Below are 21,365 nucleotides of genomic sequence, written 5' to 3' on the forward strand. Positions count from 1 at the left end.
TGATTAGAACACAGTGAAGAAGTTTTGTTCTGGGAGTTAACCTTATAGGGTGCAAAAAGATAAGCTAAACTCAGTGAGGAAAGAGAAGGTTGTGTAAATCATTCTGGCACACCAAGATAGTGCTTGGTATGGGGGAGATATAGTTACATACATATAGAATTTTTGCCAATTTAATATAAAAGTACAATTGTAGTGACATTGTTTTTATGGGAATACAGGATAGGGGTAAAAATCAGCCTTTATGGCAATAATATATCTTAGCTACCCTGCTAGTTGGACATGGGCCCTATATCCAACAGCAGGCTATCGTGCCACAGTTAGATGCCCCCTTCCCTTATGTACAGTAGAGAGGCAACTGTCAGTTTCCAACATGTCAGAACAATTCAAACTTATATGAGCATGAAAAAGAAAATTATACACACTCAGGGTAGTGATGTGAAAGGCAATACATATGTAGGTGGGACATACCACATAACAGCAACAAACAGTCTAACACAATTGCATAACTGTAACAGGGTGAGATGTAGAGCACACAATTATTGCATATCTATAAAACCATTAGGTACTCTATGAAATAAACTAGGTTAATATGCATAAGTCAAACATTATCAGCAAACTAGCTTACATGCAAAATAGGAAGAGATAAGATAAGGTAGCTGTCTGTGCCTGGTACACCGCCTATAATCCAATAGCATATCTACATATATTTGACTTATGGAAGAGAAATATACACACTTATGGGAACCGCATAAGCATTACCTATGCAGTACATTAAATAGCATCACCAATTAAATGTGGAGTGTGAGGGTTCTTAAATGTTAAAGAGATGCCAGTAAATCAGATATGGGATATGCTAGTAGGAAAAACGTATGAACTAAACAAGAGATCCCCACACGTATATATGAAGTATGGACAACATGACAACCCCAGAGCCCTTTGTAATCTTAATGGGGGCAGAGATGGGAGGGAGAGTGGGGGGGAGAAGGAGGAGAGCTTAATGATAGCTAGTAAACTTAACAATGGAGCCGCTATAAATACATTTCAGCCTTAATATGGGCTGAACATAGGGGTGATGTTATCAAACACATAGCAGTGAACCATTACCAGCATGATAAATTTGCCAAGCTATAAGAAGTTGTTTTCTAAAAAAAAAAAAAAATGGCAAAACCAGGTTTGCCCTGTGCAATGTCTTTAGTCCCTTAGCCACAAGTACATAAGGTGCAGTGTGTTATTCCCCTTTATTTTATAGCAAGCTTTATATGAACTACAGGTACAGGTTTCTAAATGCGGTTAGATACACTCTCACTCACCCCGCTCTTCATGCGGCAGCCTCACTTGGTCTGTCCTCCCGGATCTGACTCCTTTCAAAGCAGAAGGAAGAGGTCTTACCTGGTGTAGAGTGTCCGCTTGCAACCTCCACAATCGCGGTTCCTGTTGTGTCCCAAATTTTACAGCTCGCCCGGTCACAGCTGCACCTGATGCTGCCTTCCAATTTGGGATGTGATCCTGAGAGCAAACTCCTTCCTGTTTGCAAGTTACATGTAGTAGAAAAGAAGAGGCGGATCCATCCAATACTTCCAAAACACTGTGAATTTATTGTAGCAATTTTCTTTCGCAAACAGTTGTTGCAAAAAACTTCAGAGACACACACTTAAAACCATAGGAGCTGATGTGAGGTTCAGTTTCAGTCTTACATTTTTCAGCGGATCCTGACCGCCTTAATCATAGACCATTGAAGGTCTATGATTAAGGCGGTCAGGATCCGCCGAAACATGTAAGACTGAAACTGAACCTCACATCAGCTCCTATGGTTTTAAGTGTGTGTCTCTGAAGTTTTTTGCAACAACTGTTTGTGAAAGAAAATTGCTACAATAAATTCACAGTGTTTTGGAAGTATTGGATGGATCCGCCTCTTCTTTTCTACTATAAGAAGTTGTTGTATGTGACTAGGACCCTATCTATCTAGAGACAGTGGATGAATTAGCCTAGTCCCAGTGTAACAGCCACTATAGAGATATAAAGAGAACCTATATGGGGAGTATAGTTTAACTGAGCAAAATGTGGCTCATCCATCTACCTTAATTACATATACCTTGGGTATATAGATGCTGCAGGCCCAAGTATATGGGGAGAAAATAAGAACCAAAGACACCTAGTGACTGAAGCATATATCTAGAAGACACTGCTAAATCAAAACTACGCTCAACTTGTCATACTTGGAGTACAGAAATAAAGTCTTTACTTATGTTAAGAATATTAAAAAAATATAGAGGCAAAAAGTAAATATGCTCACACAAATTGGTGATGTAACTAAATTAGCCTTACTAGACAATAGCCTAATGCTGGGTGCATTAAATACCTTAATCCACTGCTGACATTGCGACCCAGGAAGCATGAATAGCAAGGAGCACAGCTATTATATTAATAGCTATAGAGACACAAAACTTTGGATCGTCATAAAAAAGTATCAAACAGAAGTCTTGCAAAGTAAATAGATACATATTTGAGGCTCTTCATAAACAACCCAAGACTCCCCTCTAGTGGTAAGGTTTAGCAATTACATCTTCTACTGATGAGCAACAGTTGAACACTAACTAAAAATCACGATCTATAAAATAAAATGGGACCGTGCCACCTAGTAAATATCAAGCATATGAACTCCCAAAATAACATTTAACATTTAGTGTCTAAAACAGGTCGACCCCAAAAGCTGGTAAAGTACATTTATAAAGTTTTCTGTAAGTGAGATAGAAAATTATGCTTCCATAAAAAGAGATTGATAGGACACTTGTACATTTCTAAGTTAGGGTGTCCATTTTCTCTCATGTTCTCTCCAATCCCTTTGTAGCCTGGGTGAGAGATGAAGCAGTGGGGCGGCATACTAAAAGGGAAAAGCTAAAGTAGTGAAGGCAGTAGAAAATATCCCCAACAAACTAAGCTATGTAAATAACATAAGGCTTGCTAAAATATGAATGAATAAGGATCCAGAAACCTTCACATTCTAATCTCTAGCATAATGCTTTTGTCTGACATAAAAGGTATCTTGGCCCGTCTATGATGAGTTTCAGGTACGGAAGAAACAGTCAAACATGGTATTGAAACACAAAACTGTGTACCACCTAAAATCGTAAAATTGCCATTAAACAAGGAGCAAGTAAACATAAGCAGTCTTATAGCTATAAAACAGGCATTCTGCCCGATACGTAATAGAAAGAGTGCAGTCCCACAGTAGCTTAAAGTCTGTGCCCCCTCATGTCTGCATTATCTGATGAGGTGAGTCTCCGGTGGCCGCACAGCTCAGTATGTCCCACACCGGATGGGCAGATTAAGGTAAGTTTATTCCCAAGTTCACGGGCTAGCTCCCAGCTTCGTTCCAGGTACAATCTAGATGCTTGATCAGAGAGAAAGCCACACTTCTCTCTTTTCTCCTGATGACCCAGACAAAGAGCAGGACTAATGACCGAGATCGGCCCGCATGTAGGAGCCCCAGCCGTTTGGACTGTCAGCGACGGTGATAGGCAGGTAGTGAGAGTGCTGTGCGAGAGATCCCCAAATTCCTTGGCCAAACTTTCCACTCTAAGTTCTCGGGATCTGTACTGATCAGGTAGCCAGCTTTCAGCAGCAGCATTATGTAAAAGCTCAGTTGCTTCTGAGGTATGCGGTAAATGCCGGGGTCCCAAAGCATCACCGCTCTCGCTGCCGCTGCTTTCCAGGCATAAGCAAGCTTCTTCCTGTACTCCACCAAAGTCTGCAGGATCCAAGGTGCCGACCGGAGCTGTAGTGAGAATGAGGCTGTAAGACTCTAGAAGTTTGTGTAGCTTGGCTAGGATCCATTGGGCGTCCACCATCTTAGATGTAGAGGGCTAAGATTATAGCAAGAAAAGTCTCAGGTTGCATAGGAGAGTGTAGGCTGGTCTGTATAGAATAGCTTCCCCGCCACGCAGGTAGGAAAATGGCCACCAACTGCTCAGCGTCAGAAAAGGCCTTCGGTTATACCGAAAGATAGCTGCATCAGTGTCGCATTATGACCTTCGCCAAGTATTAAGCTGAAGTCTGTCACACGTTCTGTAATGCTTAGAGAGTGTGATTTATCTTAAGAAGCTTTTTAAATCAATTATAAAGCTGTAATAGCTGGAGCTTTAGGAATGTGCGGCCACTCTCTAGCGTTGCTGGCTCCGCCCCCCCCCCTGATGGGGCTATTTCTACTCTTGCTAAACGTACCACTATTCCTATGGAAGATAGTACTTCCTTTAAGGATACTTTAGATAGGAAGCTTGAATCTTATCTAAGGAAGGTCTATTTATATTCAGGTCATCTTCTCAGACCTGCAATTTCTTTGGCTAATGTTGCGGCTGCATCAACTTTCTGGTTGGAGAATTTAGCGCAACAAGAATTGGATTCTGACATATCTAGTATTATTCGCTTACGGCAATATGCTAATCATTTTATTTGTGATGCCATTTTTGATATTATCAAAATTGATGTTAGATCCATGTCTTTAGCTATATTAGCTAGAAGAGCTTTGTGGCTTAAATCTTGGAATGCTGATATGACATCTAAACCTAGATTACTATCTCTTTCTTTCCAAGGTAATCATTTATTTGGTTCTCAGTTGGATTCTATTATTTCAACTGTTACTGGGGGAAAGGGAGTTTTTCTGCCTCAGGATAAAAACCTAATGGTAGATCTAAGGCTTCTAACCGTTTCCGTTCCTTTCGTCAAAATAAGGAACAAAAACTCAATTCTTCCCCCAAGGAATCTGTTTCCAATTGGAAGCCTTCCTCAAATTGGAATAAATCCAAGCCATTTAAGAAACCAAAGTCAGCCCCTAAGTCCGCATGAAGGTGCGGCCCTCATTCCAGCTCAGCTAGTAGGGGGCAGATTAAGGTTTTTCAAGGATATTTGGATAAATTCTGTCCAAAATCAATGGATTCAGAGCATTGTCTCTCAAGGTATTGTATAGGATTCAGAGTAAGACCTCCTGTGAGAAGATTTTTTCTCTCACATATCCCAGCAAATCCAGTAAAAGCTCAGGCTTTCCAGAAGTGTGTTTCAGACCTGGAGTCTTCAGGGGTAATCATGCCAGTTCCTTTTCAGGAGCATGGTTTGGGGTTTTATTCAAATCTATTCATTGTCCCAAAGAAGGAAAACATTTTCAGACCAGTTCTGGATCTGAAAATTTTGAATCGTTATGTAAGAGTACCAACTTACAAGATGGTGACTATAAGGACTATTCTGCCTTTAGTTCAGCAAGGACATTATATGTCCACAATAGACTTGCAGGATGCATACCTTCATATTCCGATTCATCCAGAACATTATCAGTTCCTGAGATTCTCTTTTCTATACTAGCATTATCAATTTGTTGCTCTTCCATTTGGCCTATCAACAGCTCCAAGAATCTTTACAAAGGTTCTAGGTGCACTACTCTGTAATCAGAGAACAGGGTATTGCAGTGTTTCCTTATTTGGACGATATCTTGGTACTAGCTCAGTCTTTACGTTCTGCAGAATCTCACACGAATCAACAAGTGTTGTTTCTTCGGAAACATGGTTGGAAGATCAATTTACCAAAAAGTTTCTTGATTTCTCAGACAAGGGTCTCATTTTTAGGCTTCCAGATAGATTCAGTGTCCATGACTCTGTCTCTAACAGACAAGAGACGTTTAAAATTGGTTGCAGCCTGCCGGCACCTTCAGTCTCAGTCATTCAGTGGCTATGTGCATGGAAGTTTTAGGTCTCATGACTGCAGCATCAGACGTGATCCCCTTTGCTCATTTTCACATGAGATCTCTACAGCTTTGTATGCTGAACCAATGGTGTAGGGATTAAACAAAGATATCACAATTAATATTCTTAAATCCCAATGTACGACACTCTCTGATGTGGTGGATAGATCACCATCGTTTAGTTCAATGGGCTTCTTTTGTTTGACCAACCTGGACTGTGATCACAACAGATGCGAGTCTTTCAGGTTGGAGAGCTGTTTGGGGATCTCTGACAGCACAAGGGGTTTGGAAATCTCAAGAGGCGAGATTACCAATAAATATTTTAGAACTCCGTGCAATTCTCAGAGCTCTTCAGTTTTGGCCTCTGTTAAAGAGAGAACCGTTCATTTGTTTTCAGACAGACAATATCACAACAGTGGCATATGTCAATCATCAGGGTGGGACTCACAGTCCCCAAGCTATGAAAGAAGTATCTCGAATACTTGCTTGGGCGGAATCCAGCTCCTGTCTAATCTCTGTGGTGCATATCCCAGGTGTAGACAATTGGGAGGTGGATTATCTCAGCTGTCAGACTTTACATCCAGGGGAGTGGTCTCTCCATTCAGATGTGTTTTCTCAGATTGTTCAGTTCTGGGGTCTTCCTGAGATAGATCTCATGGCCTCTCATCTAAACAAGAAACTTCCCAGATACCTGTCCAGGTCCAGGGATGTTCAGGTGGAGGCAGTGGATGTGCTGACACTTCCTTGGTGTTATCATCCTGCTTACATTTTCCCGCCTCTAGTTCTCCTTCCAAGAATGATCTCCAAAATCATCATGGAACAATCGTTTGTGTTGCTGGTGGCTCCAGCATGGCCACACAGGTTTTGGTATGCGGAACTGGTTCGATGTCCAGTTGCCAGGCTTGGCCACTTCCGTTAAGGCCGGACCTACTGTCTCAAGGTCCGTTTTCCATATGGATCTCAAATCATTAAATTTGAAGGTATGGAAATTGAACGCTTAGTACTAAGTCATAGAGGTTTCTCTGACTCAGTGATTAATACTATGATACAAGCTCGTAAATCTGTCTCTAGAAAGATTTATTATAGAGTTTGGAAGACTTACATTTCATGGTGTTCTTCTCATAAATTCTCATAAATTCTCTTGGCATTCTTTTAGAATTCCTAGAATTTTACAGTTTCTTCAGGATGGTTTGGATAAGGGTTTGTCTGCAAGTTCCTTGAAGGGACAAATCTCTGCTCTTTCTGTTTTATTTCACAGAAAGATTGCTATACTTCCTGATATTCACTGTTTTGTACAGGCTTTAGTTTGTATTAAGCCTGTCATTAAATCAATTTCTCCTCCTTGGAGTCTTAATTTGGTTTTGAAGGCTTTACAGGCTCCTCCATTTGTGCCTATGCATTCTTTGGACATTAAACTACTTTCTTGGAAAGTGTTATTCCTTTTGGCTATCTCTTCTGCTAGAAGAGTTTCTGAGCTATCTGCTCTTTCTTGTGAGTCTCCTTTTCTGATCTTTCATCAGGATAAGGCAGTTTTGCGGACTTCTTTTAAATTTTTACCTAAGGTTGTGAATTCTAACAACATTAGTAGAGAAATTGTTGTCCCTTCCTTGTGTCCTAATCCTAAGAATTCTTTGGAAAGATCCTTACATTCTTTGGATGTGGTAAGAGATTTGAAATATTATGTGGAAGCTACTAAAGATTTCAGGAAGACTTCCAGTCTATTTGTTTTATATTCTGGTCCTAGGAAAGGTCAGAAGGCTTCTGCTATTACCTTGGCTTCTTGGTTGAAATTTTTGATTCATCAAGCTTATTTGGAGTCGGGTCAGGCCCTGCCTCAGAGGATTACAGCTCATTCTATTAGATCAGTCTCCACTTCGTGGGCCTTTAAGAATGAAGCTTCAGTTGATCAGATTTGCAAAGCGGCAACTTGATCCTCTTTGCATACATTTACTAAATTCTACCGTTTTGATGTATTTGCTTCTTCAGAAGCAGTTTTTGGTAGAAAAGTTCTTCAGGCAGCTGTTTCAGTTTGATTCTTCTGCTTTTGATTTAAGTTTTTTTCTTTCATTTATGAGAATAAACTTATTTTTTTGGGTTGTGGATTATTTTTTTATTTTTATCCCTCCCTCTCTAGTGACTCTTGCGTGGAGTTCCACATCTTGGGTATTGCTATCCCATACATCACTAGCTCAAGGACTCTTGCCAATTACATGAAAGAAAACATAATTTATGTAAGAACTTACCTGATAAATTCCTTTATTTCATATTGGCAAGAGTCCATGAGGCCCACTCTTTTTATGGTGGTTATGATTTTTTTGTATAAAGCACAATTATTTCCAAATTTCTTTTGTTGATGATTTTTACTCCTTTCTTTATCACCCCACTGCTTGGCTATTCGTTAAACTGAATTGTGGGTGTGGTGAGGGGTGTATTTATAGGCATTTTGAGGTTTGGGAAACTTTGCCACTCCTGGTAGGATTGTATATCCCATACGTCACTAGCTCATGGACTCTTGCCAATATGAAAGAAATGAATTTATCAGGTAAGTTCTTACATAAATTATGTTTTTCTGTCCGTTTGGGACCAAGACTATTTTTACATTTTTGTCGTGTTTGTGTTTAGCTGTAATCTTCTTCATACTCATTCCCTATACCCACACATATTATATACCGTTTTTCTCGCCATTAAATGGACTTTCTAAAGATACCATTATTTTCATCATATCTTATAATTTACTATAACATTTTTTGTAAAATATGAGGAAAAAATTGGAAAAAAACACACTTTTTTCTAAATTTGACCCCCAAAATCTGTTACACATCTACAACCACCAAAAAACACCCATGCTAAATAGTTTCTAAATTTTGTCCTGAGTTTAGAAATACCCAATGTTTACATGTTATTTGCTTTTTTTGCAAGTTATAGGGCAATAAATACAAGTAGCACTTTGCTATTTCCAAACCACTTTTTTTTCAAAATTAGTGATAGTTACATTGGGACACTGATATCTTTCAGGAATCCATGAATATCCCTTGACATGTGTATATATATATATATATATATATATATATATATATATATATATATATATATATATATATATATATATATATATATATATATATATATATATATATTAGAAGACATCCCAAAGTATTGATCTAGGCCCATTTTGGTATATTTCATGCCACCATTTCACCATCAAATCGTTCCCTTTTTCACAAATTTTTTCACAAACTTTAGGGGCGCGATCCGATATAGATCGTAGTTTGCGGCGCAAGCGAGGGAACCCCCGTCGCCCGCAGTTTCAGCTCGCAACTCGAGCTATCCCATATACGGCGCCGTCAGATGCTAACGTGCCGTAAGTCAGATAAACCAGCGATGTCCAGAAATCTGCGCAAGTACAAATTTCTGGCGTCGCCAGTGACTTACGGCACGTTAGAAACTGCCGGCGCCTACAAAACCTGACTAAAGTCTAAATCACCCGCACTGTCTAACACGCCTCCCTAACATAGCCCGACACGTCTAACCCTCTATCCGCTATCCCCCCTCTCTATCCTAACAATAAAATATGTATTAACCCCTAAACCGCTGCTCCCAAACCCCGCCGCAACCTAATAAAGTTATTAACCCCTAAACCGCCGCCAGCTATATTAAATCTATAACCCCCTAAAGTGAGTCCCTAACACCGCCGCCATCTACCTTACCTACCCCCTAAAGTGAGCCCCTACCCCGCCGCTATCTATTTTAAAATTATTAACCCCTAATCTAATCCCCCTACCCCGCCGCCATCTATATTAAATTACTTAACCCCTAAAATACTAAACTATCCCTACCACTAAACCTAAGTCTAACCCTACAAATAGCCCTGAAAAGGGCTTTTTGCGTGGCATTGCCCCAAAGTAACAGCTCTTTTGCCAGCCCTTAAAAGGGCTTTTTGCAGGGCATGCCCCAAAGAATTCAGCTCTTTTGCCAGACCTTAAAAGGGCTTTTGGCGGGGCTTTGTCACAAAGTAAACTGCTCTTTTGCCTACAATCTACATCCCCCTACACCGCGGCCACCTATAATAAATGTATTAACCCCTAATCTAATCCCCCTACACCTCCATCAGCTATATTAACTATATTAACCCTAATTATATTAGGGTTAATATAGTTAATATAGTTATTATATTATATATATATATATATATATATATATATATATATATATATATATATATATATATATATATTAAGTATAATAACCCTATCTAACTCTAACATCCTAACTAAACTCTTATTAAAATAAATCTAATATTAATATTATTAATTAAAATATTCCTATTTAAATCTAAATACTTACCTATAAAATAAACCCTAAGATAGCTACAATATAATTAATAATTACACTGTAGCTATGTTAGGGTTTATATTAATTTTACAGGTAAATTGTTAATTATTTTAACTAGGTATAATAGCTATTAAATAGTTATTACCTATTTAATAGCTACCTAGTTAAAATAATTACCCAATTACCTGTAAAATAAATCCTAACCTAAGTTACAAATACACCTACACTATCAATAAATTAAATAAACTACAAATATCTATCTATACAATTAAATAAACTAAACTAAATTACAAAAAAAAACAAACACTAAATTACAAAAAATAAAAAAAAATTACAAGATTTTTAAGCTAATTACACCTATTCTAAGCCCCCTAATAAAATAATAAACCCCCAAAATAAAAAAAATTCCCTACCCTATTCTAAATTAAAAATAGTTCAAAGCTCTTTTACCTTACCAGCCCTTAAAAGGGCCTTTTGTGGGGGCATGCCCCAAAGAAAACTGCTCTTTTGCCTGAAAAAAAACCACAATATCACCCCCCAACATTACAACCCACCACCCACATACCCCTAAACTAACCCAAACCCCCCTTAAATAAACCTAACACTACCCCCCTGAAGATCTCCCTACCTTGTATTCACCCCGTCGGGCAGAACTCTTCATCCGATCCGGGCGATGTCCAGTCAAGCGGCAAAGAAGAATTCTTCATCCCGGTGATGTCTTTCTCCAAGCGGCAGCAAAGTCTTCTTCCATCGGGCAGCATCTTCCATTAAGCGGCATCTTCAATCTTCATTCTTCGCTCCTCCAACGCGGAGCATCCATCCCGGCCGACGACTGAACGACGAATGAGGTACCTTTAAATGACGTCATCCAAGATGGCGTCCGTCAAGTTCAATCCGATTGGCTGGTACCCAGTTTGCAAAAAAAAAGTTTTTATTTTTATTTTTTCTGTAGTGTAGTTCCCCCCCAACAGACCAACCCCCCACCCCCTGCCTGATCGTTTATAGAAAAAATACAGCTTGCCTTCCCCCCCCTTTTCCCCACTGTTCACAAGAAATTTGCCGTAGTGTAGAGGTTCCCACCCGCTCCCTCGCCGTGCACGTGCCTGCCCCCCCCTCCTGTGTGCGCTACCCCCGCCCAAGATCCTGACCCCTTGATGTCATAGGGCCCATCGATGGCCGCCTACCCACCTCCCACCCACCAACGATACTGGCCATTGATATCCGGTGCAGAGAGGGCCACAGAGTGGCTCTCTCTGCATCGGATGGCCAAGGGGTGTTATTGCAGGATGCCTCTATATCAAGGCATCACTGCAATAACCGGAAAGTGCCTGGAAGCAATGATGATCACTTCCACCGCTTTCCCAGACCGACGACGTACAGGGTACATCCTCAGTCGTTAACTGTATTTTTTTAGAGGATGTACCCTGCACGCCGTCGGTCATTAAGGGGTTAATAATGTGTGAACTCAATGACATCTAAAAGTAATATGATGATATTTGCTGACAAAGATATGTGATGAGAAAAATATTAGTCATTTAACAAATGACTTAGTCATCATTTAACAAATGACGTATTAGATATGTCAGCATTCTTTAAAATAAAATATTCTGTCAGAGCATATAAGTAGCCTGTGCATTCAGATACTTTTGTTCATACAATGAACTGATGAAGACAGAGAATATATGATGCAATACTGAATTAATGATTTAACTCATAGAAATGTTATAACAAAATGATAATGAACATTATAGAGGATAAATATATAAAGATTTAATAACCCTTTTAATCAAAGACAATATCAAAATGATACCACTTTTTATATACTCTATTTACATCCCCTTTTAATTAAATAACATTAAACTTTATATCATCCTATAACCTTTTAATCCATATACTTATTAAAATAAAACCCTTTTATATCAATTTTATATTAAATACCTATCAAAAACAACACTTTTATGTGAATTTTATATTAAATTCTTATCAAATTTTCTTTTTATATCAATTATATATTAAACTCTTATCAAAAAAGATTCATATCAATTTATATTAAACTCTTACCAAATTTTATTTTTTCTATCAATTTTATATCAAAATTGTATCAAAATCCCTTTTTCTATCAATTTTATATCAAAATTGTATCAAAATCCTTTTTTCTATCAATTTTATATCAAATTGATATAAAAAAGGGGTGTAAAAGTTTAAGTGGAAAGGGGCAGCGCCATCTGTCAAAAAACGTTTGACATAATCTCCGTACATATAATACTCTCATGTGAGTCACACAGAGAAAGGTAACACTCCCACATTAGTATAAATATCTGTGTAACACTCAGTGATATCACAGGAGGAACCAGAGAGACTTCAAACTTACAGAGCTTCTGCTAAACGGTAATATGCAAAACCTGACATAAATCTTTATTATCAGACTCACGCTGTTGTGTTTTATATAATGACTAGGTGATAAGCCTAAAAAATTCAACCCCCCAAACTACAGTTACAAAAAATAAATAAATAAAAATACAGAAAAAATAAACAAAGCTATCCAAAATAATAAAATAAACTTAAACTAATACCCCTATAAAAATAAAAAAATCCCCTTAAAAATAAAAACACCCACTAATCTAAGACTAAACTACCAATAGCCCTTAAAAGGGCTTTTTTGTAGGGTATTCTCCAAAAGAAATCAGCTCTTTTACATTAAAAATAAATAAAGTCCCCCTAACAGTAAACCCACCACCCACCAAACCCCCCAAAATAAAAAAACTAACACTAATAAACCTAAACTACCCATTGCCCCTATAGAATCATTTGTATGGGCATTCAGCTCTTTTACAAATTGCCCAATAAACCCAAATCTAAAAAAACAAAACCCCCCAAAAATTAAAAAAAAAACCTAGCACTAAAGCCCCAAATAGTAACTCATGGTTTCAGAAGTTTGGCAGAGAAACTGCATCCAGGTGAATTATTTTGGCTGTACGTGCCTCGCGCTGCCATACTTCCTTTGAGGATGCGTGCACAACTGCCGACGGCGACGGACGCGTTACAAACCCGATTATAGTATAGATGATAAAATATTGTTTTGTATTTTGTTATGATAATGATAAAATATTTTATTTCAACTGAATTTATTTTAAAACAAATCTCAACTGTTCTTATTTAATTTGTTTTTATATTTTTCACACTGTGTTTATGAATTTAATTATTAGTTATTCAATTAAGGAGGCTGATTTAATACATAATGAATTATATGATTATGTAAAATAAATGTTTTGTTGAAGAACTAAGCCATGTTTTAAAGCTTTATTTGGGTCTGTCTAATAAATTATTTGTGGGGGTTGTTTCTGTAATCCAATGTGCAACAGATTCTTACGTATCGGCCAATTAGAATCTTGTATTTCCCTATAGCTTTATAATTAACTGTAAAGCCCAGATAAACCATTTTCATTTAATATTAGTGTGAAGCTGCTATTTGCTCCAGTAATAAATATCACTCAGCTTATGGCCCTGTTGTATCAGTCTCATCACATATACTGATCTAAACATAAATATCTTGTGATCTGCATATTATTTTATTTCTAATGAGGTTATTTTATAATACATTTCTTATTTCTATTAGCTGCACCTGTTTATCATCAGAACGTTTATCCCACTGATCTGTGACTGATTCTTGTTGTTAGTAAAGACCTTAGTAAGTGTATTCTGCACCTTCAGCTGCTGCTGTTTGTCACATGATCACAGACTTAAAGGGACAGTGTCCTGTAAATTTGGTTTTTACTTAAATAAACAAGAAACCCCAATTGTTTTCATTATTTAAATAGAACATACAATTTAAAAGCTTTACAATTTACTTATTTTATGATACTTGCTTTATTCTCTAGGTATCCTTAATTGAAGCAGCAGCAATGCACTACTGGGAGCTAGCTGAGCACATAAGGTGAGCCAATGGCAAGAGGCTTGTATGTGCCACTAATCAGCTAGCGCACCATAGTGCATTATATGCTTTGTCACAAAGGTCCCCAAGGGAATAAAGCAGATTTGATAATAGAAGGAAATTGGAAAGTTGTTTAAATTTGAATAATAATAGTGTAATTGTGACTTTGCTGTCCCTTTAATGTGTTTCTAATGACTTGTTTTACCGGTGTATAAAATAGTATAAAGTGTATGGGAAATTTCACCTTTAGCTTTAGTTTTTATGTAAAATAACTGTTTGCTGTCTGTGATTTATTTTCATTATTAAATTGTACACAGCCTTTTAAATGACCTGAGGCTCCGGCTCCTACTTAGCATATGCAGGAGTTCCCATTATATAAAAATATGAGTCTGTTATTGGCTGATAGCTGTCACATGGTACAGGTGCAGAGCTACATTTATCAGAAAACAATCTATTGCTCTTTTTAAATTCATAGTAAGTTTTATTGCATTGTATTTTTATTATGCATCTGTGGTTTTGTAATTCTATATTTTATGATTCTTTTAAATGGACTGAATTTGCCAAAAGAACATATCTCATTATAGTATCACTCTATGTAAACACAAATTCTTTATTTTCTTTACTCTATCCAAATAACATTTTAAATGAACATTTTAGTGCCTGTCTCTCCCACACCCCTTGCAGTGTGATTTAACACAACTCAGTATTGACCAAGAGAAGTTAAAAGACTGGGGTTAAGCACATGACAAAATGTCTGACAGTGAGAATTAGTAGGAAGTACAATACAAATATTGCAGTATGCATTTTAACATATTTAAACAACTGATATTTAACATTTCTTTCAGTAGAAAATATTGTTTCATAGAAATGATAGAAAAACAGAATTTATGCTTACCTGATAAATTACTTTCTCCAACGGTGTGTCCAGTCCACGGCGTCATCCTTACTTGTGGGATATTCTCTTCCCCAACAGGAAATGGCAAAGAGTCCCAGCAAAGCTGGTCACATGATCCCTCCTAGGCTCCGCCCACCCCAGTCATTCGACCGACGGACAGGAGGAAATATATATAGGAGAAACCATATGATACCGTGGTGACTGTAGTTAGAGAAAATAATTCATCAGACCTGATTAAAAAACCAGGGCGGGCCGTGGACCGGACACACCGTTGGAGAAAGTAATTTATCAGGTAAGCATAAATTCTGTTTTCTCCAACATTGGTGTGTCCGGTCCACGGCGTCATCCTTACTTGTGGGAACCAATACCAAAGCTTTAGGACACGGATGAAGGGAGGGAGCAAATCAGGTCACCTAAATGGAAGGCACCACGGCTTGCAAAACCTTTCTCCCAAAAATAGCCTCCGAAGAAGCAAAAGTATCAAATTTGTAAAATTTGGCAAAAGTGTGCAGTGAAGACCAAGTCGCTGCCTTACATATCTGGTCAACAGAAGCCTCGTTCTTGAAGGCCCATGTGGAAGCCACAGCCCTAGTGGAGTGAGCTGTGATTCTTTCAGGAGGCTGCCGTCCGGCAGTCTCATAAGCCAATCGGATAATGCTTTTAAGCCAAAAGGAAAGAGAGGTAGAAGTCGCTTTTTGACCTCTCCTTTTACCAGAATAAACAACAAACAAGGAAGATGTTTGTCTGAAATCTTTAGTAGCCTCTAAATAGAATTTTAGAGCACGGACTACGTCCAAATTGTGTAACAAACGTTCCATCTTTGAAACTGGATTCGGACACAAAGAAGGTACAACTATCTCCTGTTTAATATTTTTGTTGGAAACAACTTTCGGAAGAAAACCAGGCTTAGTACGCAAAACCACCTTATCTGCATGGAACACCAGATAGGGCGGAGAACACTGCAGAGCAGATAACTCTGAAACTCTTCTAGCAGAAGAAATTGCAACCAAAAACAAAACTTTCCAAGATAATAACTTAATATCTACGGAATGTAAGGGTTCAAACGGAACCCCTTGAAGAACTGAAAGAACTAGATTTAGACTCCAGGGAGGAGTCAAAGGTCTGTAAACAGGCTTGATCCTAACCAGAGCCTGAACAAATGCTTGAACATCTGGCACAGCTGCCAGTCTTTTGTGAAGTAAAACAGATAAAGCAGAGATCTGTCCCTTCAGAGAACTTGCAGATAATCCTTTCTCCAAACCTTCTTGTAGAAAGGATAGAATCTTAGGAATTTTTATCTTGTTCCATGGGAATCCTTTAGATTCACACCAACAGATATATTTTTTCCATATTTTATGGTAAATTTTTCTAGTTACAGGCTTTCTAGCCTGAATCAGAGTATCTATTTCAGAATCTGAAAACCCACGCTTTGATAAAATCAAGCGTTCAATCTCCAAGCCGTCAGTTGGAGGGAAACCAGATTTGGATGTTCGAATGGACCCTGAACAAGAAGGTCCTGTCTCAAAGGTAGCTTCCATGGTGGAGCCGATGACATATTCACCAGGTCTGCATACCAAGTCCTGCGTGGCCACGCAGGAGCTATCAAGATCACCGAGGCCCTCTCCTGATTGATCCTGGCTACCAGCCTGGGGATGAGAGGAAACGGTGGGAATACATAAGCTAGGTTGAAGGTCCAAGGTGCTACTAGTGCATCTACTAGGGTCGCCTTGGGATCCCTGGATCTGGACCCGTAGCAAGGAACCTTGAAGTTCTGATGAGACGCCATCAGATCCATGTCTGGAATGCCCCATAATTGAGTTATTTGGGCAAAGATTTCCGGATGGAGTTCCCACTCCCCCGGATGGAATGTCTGACGACTCAGAAAATCCGCTTCCCAATTTTCCACTCCTGGGATGTGGATCGCAGACAAGTGGCAGGAGTGATCCTCCGCCCATTGAATTATCTTGGTCACTTCTTTCATCGCCAGGGAAGTCCTTGTTCCCCCCTGATGATTGATATATGCAACGGTCGTCATGTTGTCTGACTGAAACCTTATGAATTTGGCCTTTGCTAGTTGAGGCCAAGCTCTGAGAGCATTGAATATCGCTCTCAGTTCCAGAATGTTTATCGGGAGAAGAGACTCTTCCCGAGACCATAAACCCTGAGCTTTCAGGGATTCCCAGACCGCGCCCCAGCCCACTAGGCTGGCGTCGGTCGTGACAATGACCCACTCTGGTCTGCGGAAGCTCATTCCCTGTGACAGATTGTCCAGGGTCAGCCACCAACGGAGTGAATCTCTGGTCTTTTGATCTACTTGAATCGTCGGAGACAAGTCTGTATAATCCCCATTCCACTGTCTGAGCATGCACAGTTGTAATGGTCTTAGATGAATTCGTGCAAAAGGAACTATGTCCATTGTTGCAACCATCAATCCTATTACTTCCATGCACTGCACTATGGAAGGACGAGGAACAGAATGAAGTACTTGACAAGAGCTTAGAAGTTTTGATTTTCTGACCTCTGTCAGAAAAATCCTCATTTCTAAGGAATCTATTATTGTTCCCAAGAAGGGAACTCTTGTTGACGGTGACAGAGAACTTTTTTCTTTGTTCACCTTCCATCCGTGAGATCTGAGAAAGGCTAGGAAGATGTCCGTATGAGCCTTTGCTTTTGACAGGGATGACGCTTGAATCAGGATGTCGTCCAAGTAAGGTACTACTGCAATGCCCCTTGGTCTTAGAACCGCTAGAAGGGACCCTAGTACCTTTGTGAAAATCCTTGGAGCAGTGGCTAATCCAAATGGAAGTGCCATAAACTGGTAATGCTTGTCCAGAAAAGCGAACCTTAGGAACTGATGATGTTCCTTGTGGATAGGAATATGTAGGTACGCATCCTTTAAATCCACGGTAGTCATAAATTGATTTTCCTGGATAGTAGGTAGGATCGTTCAAATAGTTTCCATTTTGAACGATGGTACCCTGAGAAATTTGTTTAGGATCTTTAGATCCAAAATTGGTCTGAATGTTCCCTCTTTTTTGGGAACTATGAACAGATTGGAATAAAATCCCATTCCTTGTTCTCTTATTGGAACTGGATGTATCACTCCCATCTTTAACAGGTCTTCTACACAATGTAAGAATGCCTGTCTCTTTATTTGGTTTGAAGATAATTGAGACCTGTGGAACCTTCCCCTTGGGGGTAGTTCCTTGAATTCCAGGAGATAACCTTGAGAAACTATTTCTAGCGCCCAAGGATCCTGAACATCTCTTGCCCAAGCCTGAGCAAAGAGAGAAAGTCTGCCCCCCACTAGATCCGGTCCCGGATCGGGGGCTATCCCTTCATGCTGTTTTGGTAGCAGTGGTAGGCTTCTTGGCCTGCTTACCCTTGTTCCAGCCTTGCATTGGTTTCCAGGCTGGTTTGGGTTGTGAAGTATTACCCTCTTGCTTAGAGGATACAGAATTAGAGACTGGTCCGTTTCTGCGAAAGGGACGAAAATTAGGCTTATTATTAGCCTTAAAAGACCTATCCTGTGGGAGGGCGTGGCCCTTTACCCCAGTGATGTCTGAAATAATCTCTTTCAAATCAGGTCCAAATAATGTTTTACCTTTGAAAGGAATGTTAAGCAATTTTGTCTTGGAAGACACATCCGCTGACCAAGACTTTAGCCAAAGCACTCTGCGCGCCACGACAGCAAACCCTGAATTTTTCGCCGCTAATCTAGCTAATTGCAAAGCGGCATCTAAAACAAAAGAGTTAGCCAATTTAAGTGCTTGAACTCTGTCCATAACCTCCTCATACGAAGATTCTTTACTGAGCGATTTTTCTAGTTCCTCGAACCAGAAACACGCTGCCGTAGTGACAGGAACAATGCATGAAAATGGTTGTAGAAGGTAACCTTGCTGTACAAAAATCTTTTTAAGCAAACCCTCTAATTTCTTATCCATAGGATCTTTGAAAGCACAACTATCTTCGATAGGAATAGTAGTGCGTTTGTTTAGAGTAGAAACCGCCCCCTCGACCTTGGGGACTGTCTGCCATAAGTCCTTTCTGGGGTCGACTATAGGAAATAATTTCTTAAATATAGGGGGGGGAACAAAAGGTATGCCGGGCCTTTCCCACTCTTTATTTACTATGTCCGCCACCCGCTTGGGTATAGGAAAAGCGTCGGGGGGCACCGGAACCTCTAGGAACTTGTCCATCTTACATAATTTCTCTGGAATGACCTGTGCAACGGCAAAGAGAATGACTGGGGTGGGCGGAGCCTAGGAGGGATCATGTGACCAGCTTTGCTGGGACTCTTTGCCATTTCCTGTTGGGGAAGAGAATATCCCACAAGTAAGGATGACGCCGTGGACCGGACACACCAATGTTGGAGAAATAAAGATTATAATATATTTGTATAGTTGTGATAGGGCCCCACTTAAATAGATTTTCTACCATTATGTTGCATAGATCTGGGAAGATTATAACACACACAGAGCTAACTGTACTAAATGCTTGTGCTGAATCAATAGCACATATGTAATAATCTAATCAGCTGATCTGTATCACATGAACTGTTATGTGTGCCTTTAAAGGGACAGTAAACACCAGAATTTTTTGTTGTTTAAAAAGATAGATAATCCCTTTATTACCCATTCCTCAGTTTTGCACAACCAACACAGTTATAATAATACATGTTTTACCTCTGTGATTACCTTGTATCTAAGCCTCTGCAGACTGCCCCCTTATTTCAGTTCATTTGACAGACTTGCATTTTAGCGAATCGGTGCTCACTCCTCTGTAAATTCATGTGCATGAGCTCAATGTTATCTATGTGAAACACATAAACTAATGCCCTCTAGTGATGAAAAACTGTCAAAATGCTTTCAGATTAAAGGCAGCCTTCAAGGTCTAAGAAATTAGCATATGAACCTCCTAGGTTTAGCTTTCAACTAAGAATACCAAGAGAACAAAGCAAAATTGGTGATAAACGTAAATTGGAAAGTTGTTTAAAATTACATGTCCTATCTGAATCATGCAAAAAAAATTGGACTTGACTGTCCCTTTAATTATACCATATGTACAGTTAATCAGAACCATTATTTATTATTATCTCTTTAAACCATTTAATATACTTTTAACAGACATGGCCAGAGCACTGAGAGATATCAGGTATTGATGTAACTGGAGTGAATAAGGGAACCTTCTTCTTGAGCACAGACATTGGAGCCTGTTATCAGCATGAACTCATATATGTTAGGTGAGTAAAATAGATATTATGCTGACTTTAACCCCTTAAGGACCACAGCACTTTTCTAGTTTCTGACCGTTTGGGACCAGGTCTATTTTTACATTTCTGCAGTGTTTGTGTAATTTTCCGCTTACTCATTTGCTGTACCCGCACATATTATATACCGTTTTTCTCGCCATTAAATGGACTTTCGAAAGATACCATTATTTTCATCATATCATATAATTTACACATCTACAACCACCAAAACAACAACCATACTAAATAGTTTCTAATTTTTTTCCTGAGTTTATAAATACCCAACGTTTACATGTTCTTTGCTTTTTTTGCAAGTTATGGGGCAATAAATACAAGTAGCACTTTGCTATTTCCAAACCATTTTTTGTTTTCAAAATTAGCGATAGTTACATTGGAAAACTGATATCTGTCAGGAATCCCTGAATTTCCCTTGACATGTATATATATTTTTTTAGAAGACAACCCAAAGTATTGATCTAGGCCCATTTTGGTATATTTTATGCCACAATTTCACCGCCAAATGTGATCGAATAAAAAAAATAGTTCACTTTTTCACAAACTTTAGGTTTCTCACTGATATTATTTACAAACAGCTATAATGTAGTGTAGTAGGCAACCCAAATTATTGATCTAGGCCGCCATTTCACCGCCAAATGCGAGCAAATTAAAAAAAAAAATTCACAATTTTAGGTTTCTCACTGAAATTATTTACAAACAGCTTGTGCAATTATTTCACAAATGGTTGTAAAAGCTTCTCTGGGATCCCCTTTGTACAGAAATAGCAGACATATATGGCTTTGGCATTGCTTTTTGGTAATTAGAAGGCCGCTAAATGCCTCTGCACACCACACTTGTATTATGCCCAGCAGTGAAGGCGTTAATTAGTTAGCTTGTAGGGAGCTTGCAGGGTTAATGTAGAGATCAGCCTCTCATCTGACACATCCCACCCCCTGATCTCTCCCAAACAGCTCTCTTACCTCCCCCACCCCACAATTGTCCCCGCCATCTTAAGTACTGGCAGAAAGTCTGCCAGTACTAAAATAAAAGTTTTTTTATTTTATTTATTTTTTAAAAAACATATTCTGCTGTGTAGGATCCCACTTAGCCCCTGATCCCCCCCACCCAAACAGCTCTCTAACCCTCCCCCTCTACATTATTGTGCGCCATCTTTGGTACTGGCAACTGTCTGCCAGTACCCAGTTTGAAATAAAATCTTTTTTTTTTTTAT

At 38.9% G+C, this 21,365-nt stretch overlaps 1 protein-coding gene across 1 annotated transcript in view; it reads left to right on the top strand.

Annotated features, from left to right (window-relative positions):
• LOC128659949 (oocyte zinc finger protein XlCOF6-like) overlaps nt 1-21,365 on the top strand; it is a 133,223-nt gene that overhangs the window by 100,558 nt on the left and 11,300 nt on the right. The window contains exon 2 of the mRNA XM_053713540.1: nt 20,013-20,128. Within this exon, the coding sequence (XP_053569515.1) occupies nt 20,110-20,128 (19 nt within the window). The 5' untranslated portion in view covers nt 20,013-20,109. The remainder of the gene's footprint in view (nt 1-20,012; nt 20,129-21,365) is intronic.

Source organism: Bombina bombina, chromosome 5 (assembly GCF_027579735.1).
Source record: "Bombina bombina isolate aBomBom1 chromosome 5, aBomBom1.pri, whole genome shotgun sequence".
Classification (NCBI taxonomy): Eukaryota; Metazoa; Chordata; class Amphibia; order Anura; family Bombinatoridae; genus Bombina; species Bombina bombina.